At 43.4% G+C, this 24,194-nt stretch overlaps 1 protein-coding gene across 1 annotated transcript in view; it reads left to right on the top strand.

Annotated features, from left to right (window-relative positions):
• The window catches only part of muc5f (mucin 5f), a 97,830-nt gene that overhangs the window by 9,790 nt on the left and 63,846 nt on the right, over positions 1 to 24,194 (top strand). Inside the window, exons 3-8 of the mRNA XM_056278749.1 lie at positions 10,838 to 10,894; positions 11,035 to 11,320; positions 19,359 to 19,473; positions 21,810 to 21,900; positions 22,276 to 22,382; positions 23,874 to 24,102. Coding sequence (XP_056134724.1) covers positions 10,838 to 10,894; positions 11,035 to 11,320; positions 19,359 to 19,473; positions 21,810 to 21,900; positions 22,276 to 22,382; positions 23,874 to 24,102 — 885 coding nt within the window. The remainder of the gene's footprint in view (positions 1 to 10,837; positions 10,895 to 11,034; positions 11,321 to 19,358; positions 19,474 to 21,809; positions 21,901 to 22,275; positions 22,383 to 23,873; positions 24,103 to 24,194) is intronic.

Below are 24,194 nucleotides of genomic sequence, written 5' to 3'. Positions count from 1 at the left end.
AAAAAAAAATCATTGTTTTTTACACCAATATATCTGCCAATATTCTTTATATAAGCTACTACTAGCTACCTTGCTAACATGGCAAACAGATGGGGTAAGCATGAATGACATGAAGATTATCAGGGACAAGGTTATATGTTATAAAATGAGTTAAGGGATAATTATGGGGTCATTGTTTATTAACTTACCAGCTATGCATTACTACTAGTTAGCTACTTGTAGTACCCATGAAGACACAGCTTGAAGCACTGTCTGCTCAGCTGTGATGCGTAGTCTACTCAGTCACATATGCTGCAGACCACTACCTTGCTAAAGAAGCTAATATAGCAAACAGATGGGATAATCATGAGTGACATGATGTTTGTCAGGGACAGGGGTATATTAGAGTTAAGGGAAATTATAGGGTCATTGTTTATCAATTTCAGAAATGCATTACTATTAGTTAGTTACTTACCATGAAGACAGCTTGACTCCACACCACTGTCTGCTCAGCTATGATGAGTAGCCTACTCAGCCAAATGTGCTGCAGAGTGCCCCCCGGACTGCCCCCCGAATTCGCTCCAGTGTGATACTGCGTGTGTTACAGTGCTAGATGGCTGGCTAACTCCTGCTGTGTTCAGTTCGTGAGAGGTGAGCTTGAGTTAGCCAGCTAGCTGCGACCTAGCTTTTTAAACATATTTTATTTATTCATTTTTTATCATGTGCGACTTTTTCATTGCAACAATATAATGTCAGAGTTTCAGTATACGGTAGAGTCAAACCATTAGAATTAATAATTATAGTCTAAATATAATACAGTGAAACAATAGAAAATAAAGGGAATCAAATAAAACACATAAACAAGGAAGGGTTGACACAAAAATACATTTAGGTGGATGATCACATGATGATAACAAAAGTCCCTGTCGGGAGTCTTTCAGGGGGGGAAACGATGTAAATCTAAGCTGTTCATTTATCTAACATGTTTACTATTTTTTCCAAGATGAGAGATGTTTTCATTGCCTTTTTTTTTTACTTTTCTTATTAAGTTTTACATGAAAATACAAGTGCGCCACCGATGCATTACAAAAAAAATGTATCCAAAACAGGTATAAATATATATGTATGTGTACATATACAACGAACTTCCCTATTATCAAAATACTGTAAAAAAGTGACAATCAAAAATGTTATACACAAAAACAGCATTACTGCCTCAGAAAATAAACTGCAAATAACAATAAAAAAAAGAAAAAAACAAAGTGAAAAAACAAAAAAGCAGCCAAAAGAGAGAGGGGGGAAAAAGCAGTCAGCAAACAGTGGTGTCCCTACTAGACAATAAACTGGTATAACAGCAGCTAAACTGCACCCAGCCCAGCATTAGTACCAATGTAAACCATAAAAAAGTTTATCAGTCCGGGATAAATGGGAAACTTATATGATTCATAAATTGAAAAAATGGACCCCATAATTTCTTGAATTTACCAGCAGAACCACTCAGTGAAAGTCGAAGTTTTTCTAATTTGAGAAAATAGAGAATGTCTCGAGCCCAGTGAAAATGAGAAGGTGCATGACGCCTGTGACTTCCATTTAATTACTATTAGTCTCCTTGCCAAAAACCCAGCCACTGAGGATGCACAAGCCAGGTCATCCTTAGTGCCGGTCCCAAGCCCGGACAAATGGGGAGGGTTGCGTCAGGAAGGGCATCCGGCGTAAAATCTTTGCCAGATCAAGTATGCGGATCATAAATAAGACTTACATACCGGATCGGTCGAGGCCCGGGTTACCAACGACCGCCACCAGTACTGTTAACCAGCAGGCTGTCAGTGGAAACTATGCTACTGTTGGGTGAGGGAGAAGGAGAGGGGGAAAGCATGTCCAGGGGCAGCTAGAGAGGAGGAAGGGTAGGAGTGTGGAGGTGGGAGCTGGAACTTTGAATGTCGTTTTTGAGAGTTCTTTGCTATATTTTATAGAAAATTTACGGCATTCAAATTTGAATAGTTCCCATTTCATTTACCTTTATTTAACCAGGTTAGTCCCATTGAGATTAAAATCTCTTTTACAAGAGAGACCTGGCCAAGAATGGCAGCAGTACATCAGTTTCAGCACACACACACATGAAGACATTAGAATAGCTCATAGTGCAAAATAGCATAAAAATGAAGGGAAAAGATACAAACCTATTATCAGTTGAAACATTTACTCTTCTACCATGGTGTGAATGGGAGGAGTAATGGGGTAGGGGTAATTCTGAAGGAAGAGTATGTCAAGAGCGTGCTGGAGGTGAAGAGAGTGTCAGACAGAGTGATGAGTATCAAGCTGGAAATTGAAGGTTTATTGCTGAATGTTATCAGCACATATGCCCTGCAAGTTGGGTGTGAGATGGACAGGAAAGAAGAATTCTGGAGTGAGTTGGACGACATGGTGGAGAGGGTACCCAAGGAGGAGAGAGTGGTGATTGGAGCGGACTTGAGAAGTATAGAGAAGGCCAGAAGGAGTTGCATTGTGTCTTTGTAGATTTAGAGAAAGCTTATGACAGAGTGCCGAGAGAGGAGGTGTGGTATTGTATGAGGAAGTCAGGAGTTGCAGAGAAGTAGGTAGGAGTGGTGCAGGATATGTATGAGGGAAGTGTAACAGTGGTGAGGTGTGTGGTTGGAATGACAGATGGGTTCAAGGTGGAGGTGGGATTCCATCAAGGATCGGCTCTGAGCCCTTTCTTGTTTGCAATGGTGATGGACAGGTTGACGGACGAGATCAGGCAGGAGTCTCCATGGATGATGATGTTCGCAGATGACATTTTGATCTGTAGTGAGAGTAGGGTGCAGGTTGAGCAGAGCCTGGAGAGGTGGAGGTATGCACTGGAGAGAAGAGGAATGAAAGTCAGTAGAAGCAAGATGGAATACATATGGGTGAACAAGAGGGAGGACAGTGGAATCGTGAGGATGCAAGGAGTGGAGGTGATGAAGGCATATGAGTTTAAATACTTGGGGTCAACTGTACAAAGTAACGGGGAGTGCAGAAGAGAGGTGAAGAAGACCGTGCAGGCAGGGTGGAGTGGGTGGAGAAGAGTGTCAGGAGTGATGTGTGACAGAAGGGTACCAGCAAGAGTTAAAGGGAAGGTTTACAAGATGGTAGTGAGACCAGCTATGTTGTATGGTTTGGAGACAGTGGCACTGATGAAAAGACAGGAGGAGGAGCTGGAGGTGGCAGAGATGAAGATAAGATTTTCACTGGGAGTAATGAAGAAGGACAGGATTAGGAAAGAGTATATTAGAGGGACAGCTCAGGTTGGACGGTTTGGAGACAAAGCAAGAGAGACAAGATGGAGATGGTTTGGACATGTGTGGAGGAGAGATGCTGGGTATACTGGGAGAAGGATGCTGAATATGGAGCTTCCAGGGAAGAGGAGAAGAGGAAGGCCCAAGGGGAGGTTTATGGATGTGGTGAGGGAGGACATGCAGGTGGCTTGTGTGACAGAGGAAGACGCAGAAGACAGGAAGAGATGGAATCCGCTGTGTCGCCCCCTAACGGGAGCAGCCGAAATTAGTAGTAGTAGGTTACCGTAAAATTAACTCAATCAAGAAACTAATGATTAACAATGTAGAAATAGAAAGAGTGACTGAAATTAAATTTCTTGGGGTAATAGTGGACAATAAATTATGTTGGAAACCACATATAAATTATACCAAGGCCAAAGTATCCAAATCAATGGCAATACTATTCCAAGTCAAAGATCTTCTAAATCAAGCTTCACTTTACACCTTGTACTGTTCCCTCATACTTCCGTACATCACCTACTGTGTGGAAGTGTGGGGGAACACATATAAAACCAATACTGATTCAATCTTCATTATTCAAAAAAGAGCCATAAGGATAGTAAACAGAACCAACTGCAGAGAACCAACAAACCAACTCTTTATCAAACTAAAAACACTAAAATTCAAAGGTCTGGTGGACTTCAAAACTGCTCAAATCATGTACAAAATGTTAAATTATAAAGTACCCAGCAGTATCCAGGGGTTGTTCCAGCTGAGGGAAAGTAATTATGACCTGAGAGGAATAAGTACGTTTAACCAAAACCCAGTAAGGACAAATGCAAAATATCATTGTGTCACACCAAAGGTGTCAAGGTATGGAACAGCTGCAGTGATGAAATGAAGACATGTGAATCAATAATCAAATTTAAAAGACTCCTTAAAAATAATATGTTGATTGAGTTGTTTTGGTGTTTGCTCTGCACTTGCTTTGTTCTTGTTGTGTTGAATGAAGGATCTTTGTGTGGTTTACTAGATAGACGTCATGGTCACTGGTGGGAGATGATTGAGTTTTCATTTAAATCACACGGTTCACTGTTGAAATACTAAAATAGAAAAAGGGGGTAGGACTAGAAAAGTTTTTTTAACTTCTGTCTCCTCCGTTTCGAACTGCCGAGATTTAAAACAAATGTTTGATGATGATATTGCTTGCTTGTTTTGATTTTTTTTCTCTTTTGTTTTCTTTTATTATACTTTTTTTTTCACGTTCGAAATAAACAAATATACTACTAGTACTACTAAAAACTAGCTCTCTAATATCATCCCAGGAAGTTTTATAAAACTCAAAGGGTAGACCGTCAGGGCCAGGGCTTTCATTAAGGGGGGTTCTTTTGACTACTTCATCTAAGTTAAGTGGGCACTCACAAAAGTCAACACTATCCTGACTAGTTTTAGGGATAAACGGTTTAATTTTATCAAAGAAATACTTGCGGTAAGGTGGGCTAAAGGATGTAGTGTACATCTTTTGATAGAAACTAGAAACAAATGCAGAAACTGAAGATGCTTCACTAGTTAAGACTTCATTGATATAGAAGGATGATATTTTTTTTGTTTTCACTTCTTCTTTTTTTCTAATTTAAAAAAATATATATGCAGAATTATTTTCTCCAAATTCCAGCCACTTTGCCCTGGACCTTATGAAGGAACCTTTTGCTTTCTCAATATAAAGAGAAGTCAGCTTCTCCTGTAGTGAATATAGTTTATGTTTATCATCTTCAGTGGGTTGATCTAAAGATAATGTGGAACTTATTTCCTTTAAAATGGTAGAATTTCTACAAGCATTCGTTTTTGAGAGTTCTTTGCTATATTTTATAGAAAATTTACGGCATTCAAATTTGAATAGTTCCCATTTCATTTACCTTTATTTAACCAGGTTAGTCCCATTGAGATTAAAATCTCTTTTACAAGAGAGACCTGGCCAAGAATGGCAGCAGTACATCAGTTTCAGCACACACACACATGAAGACATTAGAATAGCTCATAGTGCAAAATAGCATAAAAATGAAGGGAAAAGATACAAACCTATTATCAGTTGAAACATTTACTCTTCTACCATGGTGTGAATGGGAGGAGTAATGGGGTAGGGGTAATTCTGAAGGAAGAGTATGTCAAGAGTGTGCTGGAGGTGAAGAGAGTGTCAGACAGAGTGATGAGTATGAAGGTGGAAATCGAAGGTGTATTGCTGAATGTTATCAGCACATATGCCCTGCAAGTTGGGTGTGAGATGGAAGAGAAAGAAGAATTCTGGAGTGAGTTGGACGACGTGGTGGAGAGGGTACCCAAAGAGGAGAGAGAGGTGATTGGAGCGGACTTCAATGGGCATGTTGGTGAAGGGAAGATAGGTGATGAGAAGGTGATGGGTAGGTATGGTGTCAAGGGGAAAAATGTGGAAGGACAGATGGTGGTGGATTTTGCGAAAAGGATGGAAATGGCTGTGGTGAATACATATTTCAAGAAGAGGGAGGAACACAGGGTGACGTACAAGAGTGGAGGAAAGTGCACACAGGTGGACTATGTCTTATGTAAGAGGCACGATCTAAAAGGGATTGGAGACTGCAAGGTGGTGACAGGGGAGAACGTAGCTAGGCAGCATCGGATGGTGGTCTGTAGGATGACTTTGGAGACCAAGAAGAGGAAGCGAGTGAAGACACAGCCGAAGATCAAATGGTGGAAGTTGAAGAAGGAAGACTGTTGTGTGGAGTTCAGGCAGGAGGTAAGACAGGCACTGGGTGGTAGTGAAGAGTTGCCGGATGGCTGGACAACCACTGCAGAAATAGTGAGGGAGACAGCTAGGAAGGTACTTGGTGTGTCATCAGGACAGAGGAAGGAAGACAAGGAGACTTGGTGGTGGAATGAGGAAGTAGAGCAAAGTATACAGAGGAAGAGGTTGACAAAGAAGAAGTGGGATAGTCAGAGAGATGAAGAAAGTAGACAGGAGTACAAGGAGATGCAGCGTAAAGCGAAGAGAGAGGTGACAAAGGCAAAGGAAAAGGCGTATAGTGAGTTGTATGACAGGTTAGACACTAAGGAAGGAGAAAAGGACTTGTACCGATTGGCTAGACAGAGGAACCGAGCTGGGAAGGATGTGCAGTGAGTTAGGGTGATCAAGGATAGAGATGGAAATGTGCTGACAAGTGCGGAGAGTGTGCTAAGAAGGAGGAAGGAATACTTTGAGGAGCTGATGAATGAAGAAAATGAGAGAGAGAGAAGGTTAGATGATGTGGGGATAGTGAATCAGGAAGTGCAGTGGATTAGCAAGGAGGAAGTGAGGGCAGCTATGAAGAGGATAAAGAGCGGAAAGGCAGTTGGTCCAGATGATATACCTGTGGAGGCATGGAGGTGTTTAGGAGAGATGGCAGTGGGGTTTCTAACGAGATTGGTTAACACAATCTTGGAAAGTGAGAGGATGCCTGAGGAGTGGAGAAGCAGCATACTGGTACGGATTTTCAAGAACAAGGGTGATGTGCAGAACTGTAGCAACTACAGAGGTATAAAGTTGATCAGCCACAGCATGAAGATATGGGAAAGAGTAATAGAAGCTAGGTTAAGAGGAGAGGTGATGATCAGCAGCAGCAGTATGGCTTCATGCCATGAAAGAGCACCACAGATGTGATGTTTGCTTTGAGAATGTTGATGGAGAAGTATAGAGAAGGCCAGAAGGAGTTACACTGTGTCTTTGTAGATTTAGAGAAAGCTTATGACAGGGTGCCAAGAGAGGAGGTGTGGTATTGTATGAGTAAGTCGGGAGTTACAGAGAAGTATGTAGGAGTGGTGCAGGATATGTATGAGGGAAGTGTGACAATGGTGAGGTGTGTGGTTGGAATGACAGATGGGTTCAAGGTGGAGGTGGGATTACATCAAGGATCGGCTCTGAGCCCTTTCTTGTTTGCAGTGGTGATGGACAGGTTGATGGACAAGATCAGGCTGGAGTCTCCGTGGACGATGATGTTCGCGGATAACATTGTGATCTGTAGTGAGAGTAGGGTGCAGGTGGAGGAGAGCCTGGAGAGGTGGAGGTATGCACTGGAGAGAAGAGGAATGAAAGTCAGTAGGAACAAGACAGAATAACTTTGTGTGAATGAGAGGGAGGACAGTGGAATTGTGAGGATGCAAGGAGTGGAGGTGATGAAGGTGTATGAGTTTAAATACTTGGGGTCAACTGTCCAAAGTAACGGGGGGTGCAGAAGAGAGGTGAAGAAGAGAGTGCAGGCAGGGTGGAGTGGGTGGAGAAGAGTGTCAGGAGTGATGTGTGACAGAAGGGTACCAGCAAGAGTTAAAGGGAAGGTTTACAAGATGGTTGTGAGATCAGCTATGTTATATGGTCTGGAGACGGTGGCGCTGATGAAAAGACAGGAGGTGGAGGTGGAGGTGGCAGAGATGAAGATGATAAGATTTTCATTGGGAGTGATGAAGAAGGACAGGATTAGGAACGAGTATATTAGAGGGACAGCTCAGGTTGGACGGTTTGGAGACAAAGCAAGAGAGACAAGATGGAGATGGTTTGGACATGTGTGGAGGAGAGATGCTGGGTATACTGGGAGAAGGATGCTGAATATGGAGCTGCCAGGGAAGAGGAGAAGAGGAAGGCCAAAGAGGAGGTTTATGGAGTTGGTGAGGGAGGACATGCAGGTGGCTGGTGTGACAGAGGAAGACGCAGAAGACAGGAAGAGATGGAAATGGATGATCCGCTGTGGCGCCCTCTAACGGGAGCAGCCGAAAGTAGTAGAAGTAGTAGGTAAAGCAAGCAAGCGGAGGACAGAGAAATCCTTTAAACCCAAACCATCACAACATGGAACGTGTTAGCACGGGAAAGGCGTACTAAAAAGCATTGGTTTGGAAATTTTACCTGCCCAACAAGTAGTAATAACTACAACGTTCATTCATAATTCGAAGTCAGAAGCCGTAAAAAGGTTAGATATAATCTGCCGAGACTCTTTTCCCGGCGATGATTGCATAGGGACCGCTGTAGCCAGCCTGCTTTCCTTCTTCGCTTGCTTGCTCCACGATGGGCCATTGTTTGCTTCGGTCATCCTTTGTACGCTGAGTCAGGTCTTCCATGATCCTGATCTTCTTTTGTTTGAGCACTTCAGAGTTCTTGGCATCTTTCCAAATGCGATCGTGGTGAGACTGTGAGATGAAATGAATAATGATGCGATGTGGCTGCCCATTGCCATTCTTTGGTCCAAGTCTATGAACGATAGCCACGGATCCCTGAAGGGCGTCGGCTAATCCAGGGGGCACACGTGTAAATACAACACAGACATGTTCACATTTTCTCCTTCGCGCTCTGGGATACCTGAGATTCATAAGTTCCATCGTCATTTGTAGGCATCTAATTTGTCCACTTGGTCCTGAAGCTTTTTGTTCACTCCCTCCAACTTTTTAACTTTCTCTTCTAGGCTAGCAACTTTATTGCCAGCATCACATGCCTGCTTTCCTGTCTCATACACCAAGGCAGTAAGATCCTGGATGGTCTTGGTATTGGCCTCCACAGTAGCTTCGATTGATTACAGCCTCTCTAGAAACTTGTTCTGTCTTTCACTAATCGTTCAATTGCGGCAAGGAGCATGGAGTTTGCGGGGCGGAGTAAACCATTTTGCACCTTTTGTAAGGGGTGAGAGGGTCCTCAGAGAGGGGTGAGAGGGTCCTCAGCGAGGGGTGAGAGGGGCCTCAGAGAGGGGTGAGAGGGGCCTCAGAGAGCGTCCACTATTTTCTTTAAGCCCCTCAACTGATGTATTGAGCCATTTTTAACTGAAGTTATGACACTAATTAGTTAGAAATAAAAATTTGCAAACCAAAACAAACTTTTAATTCCAGGCTTGCTGAGGGCCCCCCTCCCTGGCATGTCCTTCCCCTTTTTCCCCCCACTACAATGCTGCTGATGAGACCGCTGACACAACCAACAAAGTGCAGCTATCTGTTGTATTGCGGTATGTCTGCCAAACATGAAATATTGTTGTTTAGATTTTCACTTGGAATGTAGTTCAGGCAGGGGGGCACAATACTCTAGAATTCTGTGGCAGTTGGAAGAATCAGATTGTTATAAAACATTAGAGAGCACAAAAGGATGTCATTTGGATTTGTGAATGCCCACTGCCTACTCAGCCATCGTCACTGAACGTCACTGGTCCATACAGTTCTACTGGGCAAGTCCCACCCACTGGTCTGTGGGCAGGTCAACAAAGCACACCATCTGTTTTGGGTGGACAGTGAAACAATACTGATGGATTTGTGATTAGGCTTGTATGAGGAACAAGAATTAAAGCAATCTCAATTTTCCATTCATGCTGACTCATTGTTGAGTCTTGCCTTTGTGAATGATGACTGTATTTGATAAGAAAAGAAAACACAAAACTGTTTATCACTTAAGGAATCTGCGCACACCTTTAATTTGCTTTAGGTTTTATCGCATGACTCAAAAAAAAAAAAGATTAAGCAAAGCAAATAAGGACAACAGTTGAGAGAGTATTAATGACGCTAATGGTTCACAGTATTATATAAATTTTGTCCATAGTTGTAATGGCATTGTGGATAATATACAATACTTCATAATCTATCATTCCCACAAGTTAAGTCAAATTTGGCTTTGTAAAGTGTTTCCATAGAGCTGAGACACCAGTTTGTTTGTCCATATCTAAAATTGAAGGCAAACCTTCCCATCTCTTTCATTATTCAGTGTTTTTCATTTTCCCTAGCTAGCTCTTAATAGCCATTCAGATGTGCATTTTTCTCCTGTGTATCTCGATAAGTACTTGTGGCTAGCAACATCTGTCACTCATATTAAGCTCTTTGGGTAGAGAAACTCATAAGCGTGTACAATTTAGCTACTGAATGATTTAAAAAGATGAGCAGATCAAGTAAGAACATGCACGCTGATGCTGCATGATCCACATTACAATAGCAGGGAGTCCATGTTGGTTTGGTCCCTGTTCTGGTATGGAGAAAAAAAAGTGATGTATGGAGCAGAGGGCATGGCACGTCAGATTCCTGCAGAGCCACATAGGTACATATGGGAGTGCCACTCCTTCACTTTCACAATCAAGACTTTCCCTCTGAGTATAAAGAGCTCGCCCGGCCTCCCATCCTCCTCAAACCTCCTGTGGACGAGTTGATGGCAGCTCACGGTTCCAGCATGGCTAAAAGTTGGCTGCTATGGCTGACCTTGTCTGCTGTGCTAACGGCCTCATGTAGTGGTATGTATAGGATGGTCCATTTTCCTACCAGAACAAAAGAATGAACATTATTGTTGATGTTAATTGAACTAACTGCTGAGAGTAACTACAGTATTTTTTTCCGGTTCCACACCTCTGGGTTTAATGCCTCAAATGTATAATATAATCAGCAACTGTAATGAAGTAATATAGAAGAAGTGTAGCCCTATTGGGTCTTTGCTGTAGAAATAAATAAATATGATTTATTAATGGTTAAAAAATGTGGGAACAGTCACTAAGGCCTCTACAAGCAGCTCTATGTGCCTATGTGATTGCACCATGTATCTAACAGACAGGGCTAAACTAATCTTTAACTCTTCACTCGCTCAACAGAGGCTAAGTCTTCAGTCAACATCATCCCTTCTATGTCCAAAATTCACGAGATAGCAGGTAAGTGCAGGGGAGTGTAAGACACACCATTCTTCTCTGGGCAAGTATCCATTCAATGGGGTGTGAATGCTTTTAACAAACCTAATGTGTGTTGAAAGATGGAAATTAAATATTGAACTGTGTTTTGTTTTGGGTTTTTTTATCTGTATTTCCTGTCCTGGTAGGTGTGAGCCCTGTCCACAATGGTCAGGTTTGCAGTACATGGGGCAACTTCCACTTCAAGACGTTTGATGGAGATGTCTTCCAGCTGCCCTCCACCTGCAACTATGTCCTGACCTCGCTATGCAGGAGCAGCTACAGGGAATTCAATGTCCAAATGAGACGGCAGGTGGTCAACGGCTTTCCCATCATAAGCAACATCATCATGAAGCTGGATGGAGCGGTGCTGGAGCTTTCCAAGGGCTCAGTGCTCATCAACAGCAAGACGTAAGTTCACTCCACCCTCCATCTCAAACACAAAATAATACGTAGGTGAAATGCAGTATTAGGCCAGAATACACAAACTGGGGTCTAGTCTGTTGCCTACCAACACGGGGATCGCTGGTTCAAATCCCTGTGTTACCTCCGGCTTGGTCAGGCGTCCCTACAGACACAATTGACCTTTCGCAAAGTCCCGCCCCCCTTAGTTACTGTTGCTATGCCCGTCAAGCATTTCAGAACTATCCAGGAAATAGCCGGAAAACACCAAAACATGAAGGGAGAAATCAGCGCATTGTGTGGGTAAAAGTAACAGTAATAATACGTTAGCTGTATCAGCTATCAATAATAGCTAGTAGCAAGCTTAGCTTGGAGCAGACAGGTATTTTTGTTGATTTTGGATGGATTAGGCTGGCCATGGGGTCTGCTATACTGCCAAATCTATTGCCCACATTGCGCTTTTTGCGTTCTGGGTTTTGGGAAGGGAAAGAAAATTACACCCCTCCAAACTTTTCAGATATCTAGTATCCGGTCTGCAGATCCCATAGGCACACCGTTTCAGCATTATGTTGTGTGTTTGAAAGCTTGACGGACCGTTGCTAAGGTAGGATTGGACAAGCACCGTTCTGGGGCGGTACTTTGCGAAAGGTCAATTGGCTGTGTCTGCGGGTGGGAAGCCGGATGTGGGTATGTGTCCTGGTCGCTGTACTAGCACCTCCTCTGGTCGGTTGGGGTGCCTGTTCGGAGGGGAGGGGGAACTGGGGGGAATAGTGTGGTCCTCCCACAAGCTACATTGTCCAGGTGAAACGCCTCGCTGTCAGGTGAAAAGAAACGGCTGGTGACTCTACATGTATCGGAGGAGACGTGGTAGTCTGCAGCCCTCCCTGGATCAGCAGAGGGGGTGGAGCAGAGACCGGGACGGCTCGGAAGAGTGGGGTTATTGGCCAAGTACAGTTGGGGAGAAAAAGGGTGGGATAAAAAAATATAAATAAATAAATAAAATGTATATATATATAGCATTTTTTTCTGAAAAATACAGATGCAGGGAAAAAGATTTAATACAAACCAATACAAACCTGTTTCGTGCATGACACACAAAACAAACAGGCTTGTACTGCTTTGTATTAAAACTTTTTTCCTGCATCTGTATTGATATATGTATACATACACACACACACACACACGCATACATATATATGTATGCGTGTGTGTGTGTGTGTATAGTACTATATATTAACACAGATACAGAAAAAAGTTTTAATACATTGCAGTTATGTATTAAAACTTTTTTTCCTGTGTCTGTGTTGATATTCTGCTCCTCATTAGTTGAGCGCTTCTAACAACACCAATGACGGTTTCGGGGGGGGGGGGACGCTATATATATATTTTTTTTTAATTATTATTATTATTATTTTATTTTTTTTTGTTACAGAAAATGGAGATGATGGCACACAAATTAGGAGAGAAAGTCAAAAAGACAGATATTTAATAAAGCCTCCTCCCTCAAATTGCTAATGAAAAAAAGGGGAAAGCCAGCAGCCATACCAACATGTACCTGGCTCTGCCAAATGGCAGATGCTAAGCAGGTGTGGGCTTGGCTAGTACTTGGATGGGAGACCTCCCAGGAAAATTAGTTGCTGCTGGAAGTGGTGTTGGTGGGCCATTAGGGGGCAGTCTTCCCACCGGTCCTAATAAAAACGACAAATATCTTGCCGCAGTGACGGGGACGGGGACGTGACGGTGCAGGTGGAGCGCTCAGTCCCCAGCCTGCCCCAGACCAGGGGTGTATGAGCGGACGGGGGGGCACGAGAAGGCAGTGGAGAAAAGGTGTGTCTTGAGACGGGATTGGAAGAGTGGGAGGGATTCTGAGTCTCTAATGATTTGCGGAAGTGAGTTCCAGAGCCTGGGAGCTGCTCTGGAGAAGGCTCGGTCACCAAAGCCGCGGAGGTTGGACCTGGGGGTAGAGAGAAGGGAGGCTGAGGTGGATCTGAGGGACCCAGAGGGTTGGTAGGGGGAGAGGAGAGTGGACTTGGAGCCAATGAAGAGGAGTTCAGTTTTGTCACTGTTGAGTTTGAGGAGGTTTTGCTGCATCCAGACTTTAACTGCAGACAGACAGCAGTCGATGTGAGAGAGGGGTGGATTGTGAGGGGATTTGGTGCTATGGTATATCTGGGTGTCATCAGCATAACAGTGGAAGTCCAAGTTGAAATGGTGGAGAATCTGACTAAGAGGGAGGATGTAGATGATGAAAAGGAGTGGGCAGAGTACAGAACCTTGTGGAACACCTTGTGTGACTGTGGATGGAACGGAGGAGTGGTTGTGAAGTGACATGAAGTGTGACCTGTTGGAGAGGTAAGACTGGAGCCAGCTGAGTACAGTGCCTTCAATACCGACATCTTTCAATCTGGTGAGCTGGAGGTTGTGGCTCACAGTATCGAAGGCTGAACTCAGGTCGAGGAGGATGAGGATGTTAAGGGCTCCAGTATCAGCAGAGATGAGGAAGTAATTAAGTACTTTAAGGAGTGCAGTTTCAGTACTGTGGAGTGGGCAAAAACCAGACTGGAGGGGTTCGAGTAGGTTGTTGGAGTGTAGGTAGGTTTGGAGTTGTGTGGCGACAATGCGTTCCAGGGTTTTAGAGAGGAAGGGGAGGTGGGGAAAGTGATGTGCTGGGTGAGGTTGAAATTGTCCAATAGAGTGATAAATTCTGATGCAAACTTACAGGTGGGTAAATCAATGTGGATGTTAAAATCACCAAGCAGTAGTAAGTGTGAGGAGAGAGATGAGGCTGTTGTGAGGAGTTCAGAGAGGTCAGACAGGAAAGATGGCTTTGGTGTGGGTGGCCGGTAGATGAGAATGACAGCCATTGAGCAGGTTTTAAAAGCGAGGAATTCAAATGATGAGACGTGGGGAGTGAGGGCTCAGTGGTCCTGAAGTTCTGATTGAATAAGACAGCAAGACCACCTCCACGACAGGAGGGACGGGGTCTGCAGGTGTAGCCAAAACCAGGGGGGGGGGGATGCTTCGTTGAGGGAGAAAAAGTCGCCAGGTTGTTGCCAGGTTTCAGTGAGCAGGAGAAAGTCAAATGAATTATCAGTGATAGTTTCATGTAGGATAAGGGCTTTGTTATTTAGTGATCGGGTGTTAAGGAGGCAAGGTTGATGGAATGAGAGGGCAACGTAGTGGGGGCATGCTGGAGAGGTCTGAGGTTGTCCAGGTTAGCAGTGCGGGGGGGGTGCAGTGGAGGGGGGCGGTGGGAACAAAGGGTTTGGATGTGGGATATCGTATCGGGGTTAGTGGAAGGATGTAGATGACGGGAGTGTCTGGGGCCGTGATGAAGATAATGGCGGCAGCGGAGGACGCCAGCAGACAGAGCGGAGGTGCGTGCAACAGAGGATAGCCGGTAGTTTTTGTTGAGGGACAGGAGTTCATCAGGAGAGTAGTGTAAGGGAGGAGGAGGAGGGAAGCTAATAAAACGGGAAACCAGGGTATTCTCTGTAGTCGTAATAAGGGGGGTAGCGTAAGGAAAAACAGAAGAGGGCAGCAGAGAGTTGGTTCCATGAGACGGGTGGGTTAATAACGCTGGAAATGTAAGAGGGGTGGCGCAGAGCAGGGATGGGGTGAGGCTAGCTACTCACCATATGAAGGGGAGTGCCGCCGCCAGGGACGGTGATGTCCACATCACGCTAGTCCCAGTAGATGATAGTCCAAAGAGGGATAGTGTCCCCTGCCGAGGGAAAATAAAGTAAATAATCCAGAGGGGGTTGGGGGACGGAGCCACATCCGCAAGCTAGCGTGGGGAGCCAGGAGGTCAGGGCTCACGTAAAGCTAACGTTAGCTGAGTGGTGGTTAGCCAGTTAGGCGGCTAGCACGGATGGCTGAAAAAACGGGGACAGAGAGGGGAAAGACAAGACGGTGGGAGAAGCGGCAGCCACACACGACGCCAGCGGTACTCTCCGATTTAAACAACACACATACATACTAAAGGCGACGAAGACAAAAAAGAAAGAAAGAACGAAAAGAAAGAGTAGGGGTTCCCCGGTGTCCTGGCAAAATCCCCAACCTGGCTCTCTCCACGTGGCCACCTGATCATGCCCCCATGTACTTGGCTCGATGATTCCTCCCTCTCCACCTCGAGCTGGTGTGTGGTGAGCGTTCTGGTGCAAAATGGCTGCCGTGCTTGAGCCAGGTGGTGCTGCACATTGGTGGTGGTTGAAGTGAGTTACCCCCTTCAGTGAAGTGCTTTGGGTGTCTAGATAATTGCTGTTTTTTATTATTATTATTATTATTATTTCTTTCACATTTGCTGTTTTACATCCTGTAGAGCCGGGTCCAAACTATGGACCTGAGGCATATAGGGCAGATGTCACTTGATTGACAGTATTCGTCGTAATATGTGGGCTGTAGGGCAATCTTCTGGACTGCACAGATGTTGATGTTGCCTGGGATACGGTTGGTGAACTTTTCCATTCCCTTCTTCATGAGTCCTAGAGCTCCGATGACCACTGGTGTTGTTTCGGTCTTCATTCCCCACATCCTGTTGATTTCAGTCTCCAGGTCTTTGTACTTGGTCAGCTTCTCTGTGACTTTCACTGAGGTGTTTTTTTTCGGACGGTACTGCCATGTCAATGAGCATACACCTCTTTTGCTACCTATCCTTGATAACGATGTTGGGCTTGTTGGCTTTTATCTCTCTGTCATTGTGGATGGGCGTATCCCAGAGGATGGTGACGTCATTGTTTGCAGTGACCATTTTTGGCTGATGTTCGGACCACTTCTCAGTCGTCTTGATCTTGTAACTCCTGCAGATCTTCCAGTGCAGGTATGCTGCTGCTTTGTTGTGTCTGTACATGTACTCGGTCTTTGCCAGTTCTGGGCAGCCTGAGACAATGTGGTCGATGGTTTCTTCGTACATTCCACAGATTCTGCATTTTGGGTCTTTTCTATCTTTGATGATGCGATGGTGATAGGATCTGGTTGCCAGGCTCTGGTCTTGTGCAGCGATTATCAGGCCCTCTGTCTCTGCTTTCAGTCCGGTGCTCCTCAGCCACTGGTGTGTCTTTTGTTGGTCCACATCTGCGTCTTTCATTCTTTTTGGGTTCCCGTGCATTGCTTTGTCCTCCCATGTTTTTTGCAGTTGCTGCTGGCCATTGTGTTTTTCTTTCTGCTTCACTCGTTTGGCATAGATGGTAGTTGCCTCATTTTCTGTTGGTGGGGTTTCTGGGACATCAAGCTCTTTCTTGAATTGTGCAACTTCTTTATTGATGGAGTAGATCTGGTGTTTTACTATTCGGAGGAGTGGGTCATCTGTTTTTGTCAGGTATGCATACAGCCCGATAGCGGTAGTCTTGAAGGTCAGTTCAAGTTGGACTAGGCCTCGTCCTCCTGAAGCTCTTGGTAGGTACAGCCTGTCGACATCTGCTTTCAGATGGTGCATCTTCTCCATGGTCAGCATATTTCTTGTCTTGGTGTCTAGTCTCTTGATGTCGTTCAGTTTCCAATTGATGATGTTGAAGCTGTACATCACTACAGGTATCGCTAGGGTGTTGATAGCTTCAATTCTGTTAGCCGCGTTGAGTTCGCTCTTCAGTACCATACGCACTCTCCTTTGGTACTCTTTCCGGATCTTCTCATTCATGGTTGAGTGTTGTATGCCGTCTCCTTCGTTCACTCCTAGGTACTTGTATGTGCTGTCTTGGTCTAGCTCTTTGATTACAGTGTCAGTGTCAAGGTCTAGGTCAGTGTTTCTCAACCCAGTCCTCAAGGAACCCCTATCCTGCAGATTTTCATTGTAACCCTGCATAGGTAGCCCTGCTTGTACTTACTCGACCAATCATCTCGCAGCACTTGATTATGCAAGGTGTGCTACATCTGACAAAATTCATTGCTGATTGGTTGAATAACTACAAAAAAGTACCTATTCAGGGTTGCAAAGAAAATATGCAGGATAGGGGTTCCTTGAGGACTGGGTTGAGAAACACTGGTCTAGGTCTTTCTTGAAAGTGGCTTTGGCACACTTGTTGATTCCGAATTCCATCTTGATGTCGTCGCTGTAGGTCTTGGTGATGGTTTGTAGACCCTTCTGCTGATTGTCGTCCTTAGTAAACGTCTTGAGGTCGTCAGTGTAGGACAGGTGGGCCAGTTTACCATTCTGTGATTTGTACCCATAGCTGCTGATGTTCAGTAGATTGCTGAGTGGCGCTAGTGCAAGGCAAAAGAACAGTGGTGATAGTGAGTCCCCTTGGAAGATTCCGGTTCTGAAGTTGACCGGTCTCGATGCATGATGGAGATTCAGGATGGTCTTCCAGGTCTTCATGCTCTCCGTGATGAATTTGACAGTTGTTGGGCAGACTCTGTAGATCTTGAGGCTCTTCTCTATCCAGGAGTGTGGCATGCTGTCAAATGCCTTCCTGTAGTCAATCCATGATGTTGACAAGTTCTTTTTCTTTGATTTGACCTCTTGCAATATGGCTTTATTGATGAGCAGCTGGTCCTTGTTGTTGTTTTTGTTGAGGAAGCTATAGGTCCTCTCTGTGATGATGGAGGTAATGATCTTGTACATTGTTGGTAGGCAGGTGATGGGTCTGTAATTCTTTGAGTTCTGTGTCTCCTCTGTCTTCGGCAGCAGGTACGTGGTTCCCCATGTGAGCCATTTGGGACATTTCTTTGGATTCTTGATGATATCATTGTAGGCCCATGCGAGGTCTTCGTGGTTGCTGGGCAGGTTCTTGATCCTTATTATTGTTATTATTATTATTATTATGGACCAAAGATCATTTTACTCAATATAAAAGCATTATTATATTCCTAAATGGTGCCATGAACACTTTTTAAACGACAGAATGAACATTTTTAAGGTTAACTTGACAGATTTTCAAGTTTGTAAATGAGACGTAAGTACATTCCTTTCCTGAATACACGATCAGGGAGGGCATGATGTCAGTATGACAGTAGCTGCAGTGCAGTGTGACCTAGTACGCTACTTACTGCTCCTGACTGTGTGTGTGTGTGTGTGTGTGTGTGTGTGTGTGTGTGTGTGTGTGTGTGTGTGTGTGTGTGTGTGTGTGTGTGTGTGTGTGTGTTTGTGTGTGTGTGTGGCATGTAGTGAAAGTATATACAGATGATATCCCTTTTTAGCTGATAAACTAATGGAAATCATAGAGAATTGTGGGTTTGAATGGAAAAGTTTCAGTAAAGTTCATGTAAACATTGCACCCTCTGTGCTCAACATGGTGTACACAACATGGTTATAAACACAAGTTCAGTACACAACATGGTTGTAAACACAAGTTCAGTACACAACATGTTATCCAAAGGAGTTGAATCAAGTGCAACTGGACTTGGTGTATATCCGTGAAGACGTTTCGCCTCTCATCCAAGAGGCTTCCTCAGTTCGTGCCTTTCTGACTAGACCAGTGTCTCTCAACCCAGTCCTCAAGGAACCCCTATCCTGCAGATTTTCATTGTAACCTTGCATAGGTATCCCTGCTTGTACTTACTCGACCAATCATCTCGCAACACTTAATTATGCAAGGTGTGCAACATCTGACAAAATTCATTGCTGATTGATTGAATAACTACAAACAAGTACCTATTCAGGGTTGCAAAGAAAATATGCAGGATAGGGGTTCCTTGAGGACTGGGTTGAGAAACACTGGACTAGACCAAGCTAGTCAGAAAGGCGAAACGTCTTCACGGATATTTTCCAAGTCCAGTTGCACTTGATTCAACTCCTTTGGATAACCATGACCTGGATGAATGAGAACATTCACAGACAGTACACAACATGGTTATAAACACAGGTTCAGTACACAACTTGGTTATAAACACAAGTTCAGTACATAACATGGTTATAAACACAAGTTCAGTACACAACATGGTTATAAACACAAGGCAGATTCAGTTGTGGATGTAAGTCAGTGGTGTTCATTTGTCGGTCAGCAGATGTGATGGGTTGGGTATCTTGTGGAGTGCTGCCATCACCATAGACCTGTACGTGGAAGATGAGAGGGTGGGGTTCATTGTAATAAAACACAGCTCTCTGTTTTAGGGCTGTTCTTCCATTCAGCCAGTTTGGGGTCTCCATTGAGCGGACCCCCACCTACATCAAAATCAAAGCAAAGCTTGGATTGGTTGCCATTTGGAATGAGGAGGATTCTTTGCTGGTAAGAAAAACATGAAGTAATTGTCCATTGTCATTATTATTATTATTATTATTTTGTTGGTGCTGTCAAAATCAAATGAAATCACTGTTGTTTTCATTCTGCATCACAGTTTCTACCAGCTGTGAGGTTCATCAGCAGAAACTGGTGACATCTAACACAGCAGCAGACTGCAAGCCAGACAAAATAATCTGATTATGATTTGTTTTGGAAGATCATAAATCCGCTTTTGAAGAATAATTTGAAAATACACTTTGCAGTCGGAAGATTATCTTAACTTCAGCAATAGAAATAGAACTAGAAGACATTAGAACATCTTCTTTATAAAGGCCAGATATTTTACTTAGTCCTTTCTTTGCCCATAGTTGGAATCCAGCATCCAACTTGCCCTGTTTAAATGAAACATTGCCCCAGACTGGACTGCCGTTCGACCCGGTCCCGGCTCTGTTCTGTCCTGGCCCCACAGTGGTGGAATGAACTCCCCACTGATGTCAGGACAGCGGAGTCGCTGCCCATCTCTCGGCGCAGGTTGAAAACTCACGTCTCCAAGAACTACTACCCTGTTACTTGTTCTTAGCACTTATTGTATTCACTCATTTAAAACAAAATGAATCTCTTTCTTGCACTTTTACTTTAGCACTGGTTTTGCTCTTAGATGCTTGTTTAGATGCACTTATGACCTCTGATGACTAGTAGTTCTCCTGATCTACTACGTTAAATGCACTTATTGTAAGTCGCTTTGGGTAAAAGCATCGGCCTAATGACTGGAATGTAATGTAACACGTACCTTGAAAAATAAAATGTCAATAGAGAGAATAACATACCTTGAAAAATAAAATGTCAATAGAGAGAATAACATACCTTGAAAAATAAAATGTCAGTACAGAGAATAACACGTACCTTGAAAAATAAAATGTCAATAGAGAGAATAACATACATTGAAAAATAAAATGTCAATAGAGAGAATAACATACCTTGAAAAATAAAATGTCAATAGAGAGAATAACATACCTTGAAAAATAAAATGTCAGTAGAGAGAATAACATACCTTGAAAAACAAAATGTCAATAGAGAGAATAACATACCTTGAAAAATAAAATGTCAGTACAGAGAATAACACGTACCTTGAAAAATAAAATGTCAATAGAGAGAATAACATACCTTGAAAAATAAAATGTCAGTACAGAGAATAACACGTACCTTGAAAAATAAAATGTCAGTAGAGAGAATAACATACCTTGAAAAATAAAATGTCAATAGAGAGAATAACATACATTGAAAAATAAAATGTCAGTAGAGAGAATAACATACCTTGAAAAATAAAATGTCAGTAGAGAGAATAACATACCTTGAAAAATAAAATGTCAATAGAGAGAATAACATACATTGAAAAATAAAATGTCAGTAGAGAGAATAACATACCTTGAAAAATAAAATGTCAGTAGAGAGAATAACATACCTTGAAAAATAAAATGTCAGTAGAGAGAATAACATACCTTGAAAAATAAAATGTCAGTACAGAGAATAACATACCTTGAAAAATAAAATGTCAGTAGAGAGAATAACATACATTGAAAAATAAAATGTCAGTAGAGAGAATAACATACCTTGAAAAATAAAATGTCAGTAGAGAGAATAACATACCTTGAAAAATAAAATGTCAATAGAGAGAATAACATACATTGAAAAATAAAATGTCAGTAGAGAGAATAACATACCTTGAAAAATAAAATGTCAGTAGAGAGAATAACATACCTTGAAAAACAAAATGTCAATAGAGAAAATAACATACCTTGAAAATAAAATGTCAATAGAGAAAATAACATACCTTTATGAAGGAGTCTGGAAACCATTCGTTGATTTTATAAAAGATGGTGATATAGGGGAGCTCTTACAAGAGGAAAACGTAGGACAGGGGACTTAAAGAATTTAGGCTACAAAGGTAAAGGGTAGACCCCAGAAGGGGAAGGAGGCATGTTTTGACATTTTGTTGCAATGATGTAATGTTTTTGTCTATGCATATCTTTATTTTGTTAGAGGCACCATTGAATTGTATGAAAATGTAAGGGAGATGTTAAGAGAGAACAAGTGAGTGTTGGGGGGTGGGGGTGGGGGGCATGTTTTGTTTGTTTGTGAAAGTTACAAATCAATAAAGACAAAAAGAAATAGTAGAATCCATTAAATCAGATCAACTCTAATATTTCCTCAAGTCACAGCCTTGGCAGAAGCAAGAACAGACAGTGGTGGTGTCCACAGGGAATAGACCGCTGAGCTGTGCTACACACACAGTAAAGAGTTAGAATGCTGCCACACTGAAGACCATGTGTTTGGCATCCTAGGTGGAGGTAGACCAGAAGTACAAGAACCAGACCTGCGGTCTCTGTGGAGACTTCAATGGAGTCCAGCTCTACAACGAATTCTACAGCCATGGTAGAGTTGTGCTTGTGTGATTTCCCAGATACTGTATGAAACTAAGCTTCAGGCATGAGTAGTCATGAGCAGCAAACGACCTTCTCAAGCACCTTGTTTTAACCAAATGAACTGACAGCAGGGCATGTTCAGAAATTCAGTGTATTGATAGTCCATTTAAAAGGCACTCTGTAACTCACCTGCCTGGTGTGATCTGTTGGAATGTGGTAAAACTATCCAATCATCTGGTGCGCCAAGAGGCTTAGAAAGAATATTGAAAACCGTTTGCACGTATGACCCAAGTCTGAAAAAAGGATCATGAGACGATCGTGAGATGTTCTTCTGGGTGAAGCACCCACAGTGTCACATTGATCTTTCCCTCAAATTATCCAAAAGGTGTCCAAATGTCCTCCATGGATTATGCCAGTTTTTGGAAGATGGATGGGCCCACGGAGAGCTGCTCGGACTACACCATAGCCTCCACTGAAAGTTGCAACAACATGGTGAGGTGTCAATTGATGATGTTTGGCATCACAACGACTTAAAATAGAGGCACTAAAGAGGCAGTCAAACTTTTTTTGTACTTTTTGATGTGAAAGCATGTCAGTATGACATCCACATTGCCATCAACCCTCTCTGAGTCACCTACATCTTAAGGAGGCATCAAAGATGCTCAGACCATGTGACGTAGGTGACACGTGCCGACCGATGCATTACACCAAAAATTATGAAGCGAGTAGAAAGACGACACACCAGTGTTAGCCAACTAAACTCTCTGGGTGCCTTCATATCCTCTATACATGGACACCTCCATCACTGTCCTCTACACCTACACCCCTTCATATCCTCTATACATGGACACCTCCATCACTGTCCTCTACACCTACACCCCTTTATATCCTCTATACATGGACACCTCCATCACTGTCCTCTACACCTACACCCCTTTATATCCTCTATACATGGACACCTCCATCACTGTCCTCTACATCCCTTCTCTATCCTTTATACATAGACACCTCCATCACTGTCCTCTACACCTACACCCCTTTATATCCTCTATACATGGACACCTCCATCACTGTCCTCTACATCCCTTCTCTATCCTTTATACATAGACACCTCCATCACTGTCCTCTACACCTACACCCCTTTATATCCTCTATACATGGACACCTCCATCACTGTCCTCTATACCTACACCCCTTTATATCCTCTATACATGGACACCTCCATCACTGTCCTCTACACCTACACCCCTTTATATCCTCTATACATGGACACCTCCATCACTGTCCTCTACATCCCTTCTCTATCTTTTATACATAGACACCTCCATCACTGTTCTCTACACCTACACCCCTTTATATCCTCTATACATGGACACCTCCATCACTGTCCTCTACATCCCTTCTCTATCCTTTATACATGGACACCTCCATCACTGTCCTCTACATCCCTTCTCTATCCTCTATACATGGACACCTCCATCACTGTCCTCTACATCCCTTCTCTATCCTTTATACATAGACACCTCCATCACTGTCCTCTACACCTACACCCCTTTATATCCTCTATACATGGACACCTCCATCACTGTCCTCTACATCCCTTCTCTATCCTCTATACATGGACACCTCCATCACTGTCCTCTACATCCCTTCTCTATCCTTTATACATAGACACCTCCATCACTGTCCTCTACACCTACACCCCTTTATATCCTCTATACATGGACACCTCCATCACTGTCCTCTACATCCCTTCTTTATACATAGACACCTCCATCACTGTCCTCTACATCTACACCCCTTCTATATCCTTTATACATGTCAAGACAAAAGAAAGTGTTTACTTACGTTTTAAAGCCTGAACCCTTTCATGATAATAACTGAAACATCAGTTTGTACATCATGGATGTGGTCATCCAAAGGTGTGATACCATCCTGTCAATCCTGCTCTTAGTTTCACATTTCCTCCTGTCTGTCCAATAGAAAGCGCTGTGTGAGCAGATCCTTACTGGGCCAGCCTTCAGTACCTGTCAAGGTCTGCTGGATGTCACCTCCTTCACTGGCATCTGTGTTGCAGACCTCTGCCACTGTGGCAACAACACGGAGAACACCGCCCATCCGTTCTGCCTCTGTAACACCATCGCTGAGTTCTCTAGGCAGTGTGTCCACGCTGGGGGCAAGCCCAGACAATGGAGAGCCAAAGAGCTCTGCTGTAAGGATGCCTGCACTGTCCATACAGACTTATGATGAGACCTGCTGATGCACACACATTGCTGACTGCTGCGTTAAACTAGGAATGGGATC

The sequence above is a fragment of the Lampris incognitus genome, chromosome 4 (assembly GCF_029633865.1).
Source record: "Lampris incognitus isolate fLamInc1 chromosome 4, fLamInc1.hap2, whole genome shotgun sequence".
Lineage (NCBI taxonomy): Eukaryota > Metazoa > Chordata > Actinopteri > Lampriformes > Lampridae > Lampris > Lampris incognitus.
The sequence above is the reverse complement of the archived record's forward strand: the minus strand, read 5'-3'. Positions and strand labels throughout refer to the sequence as shown.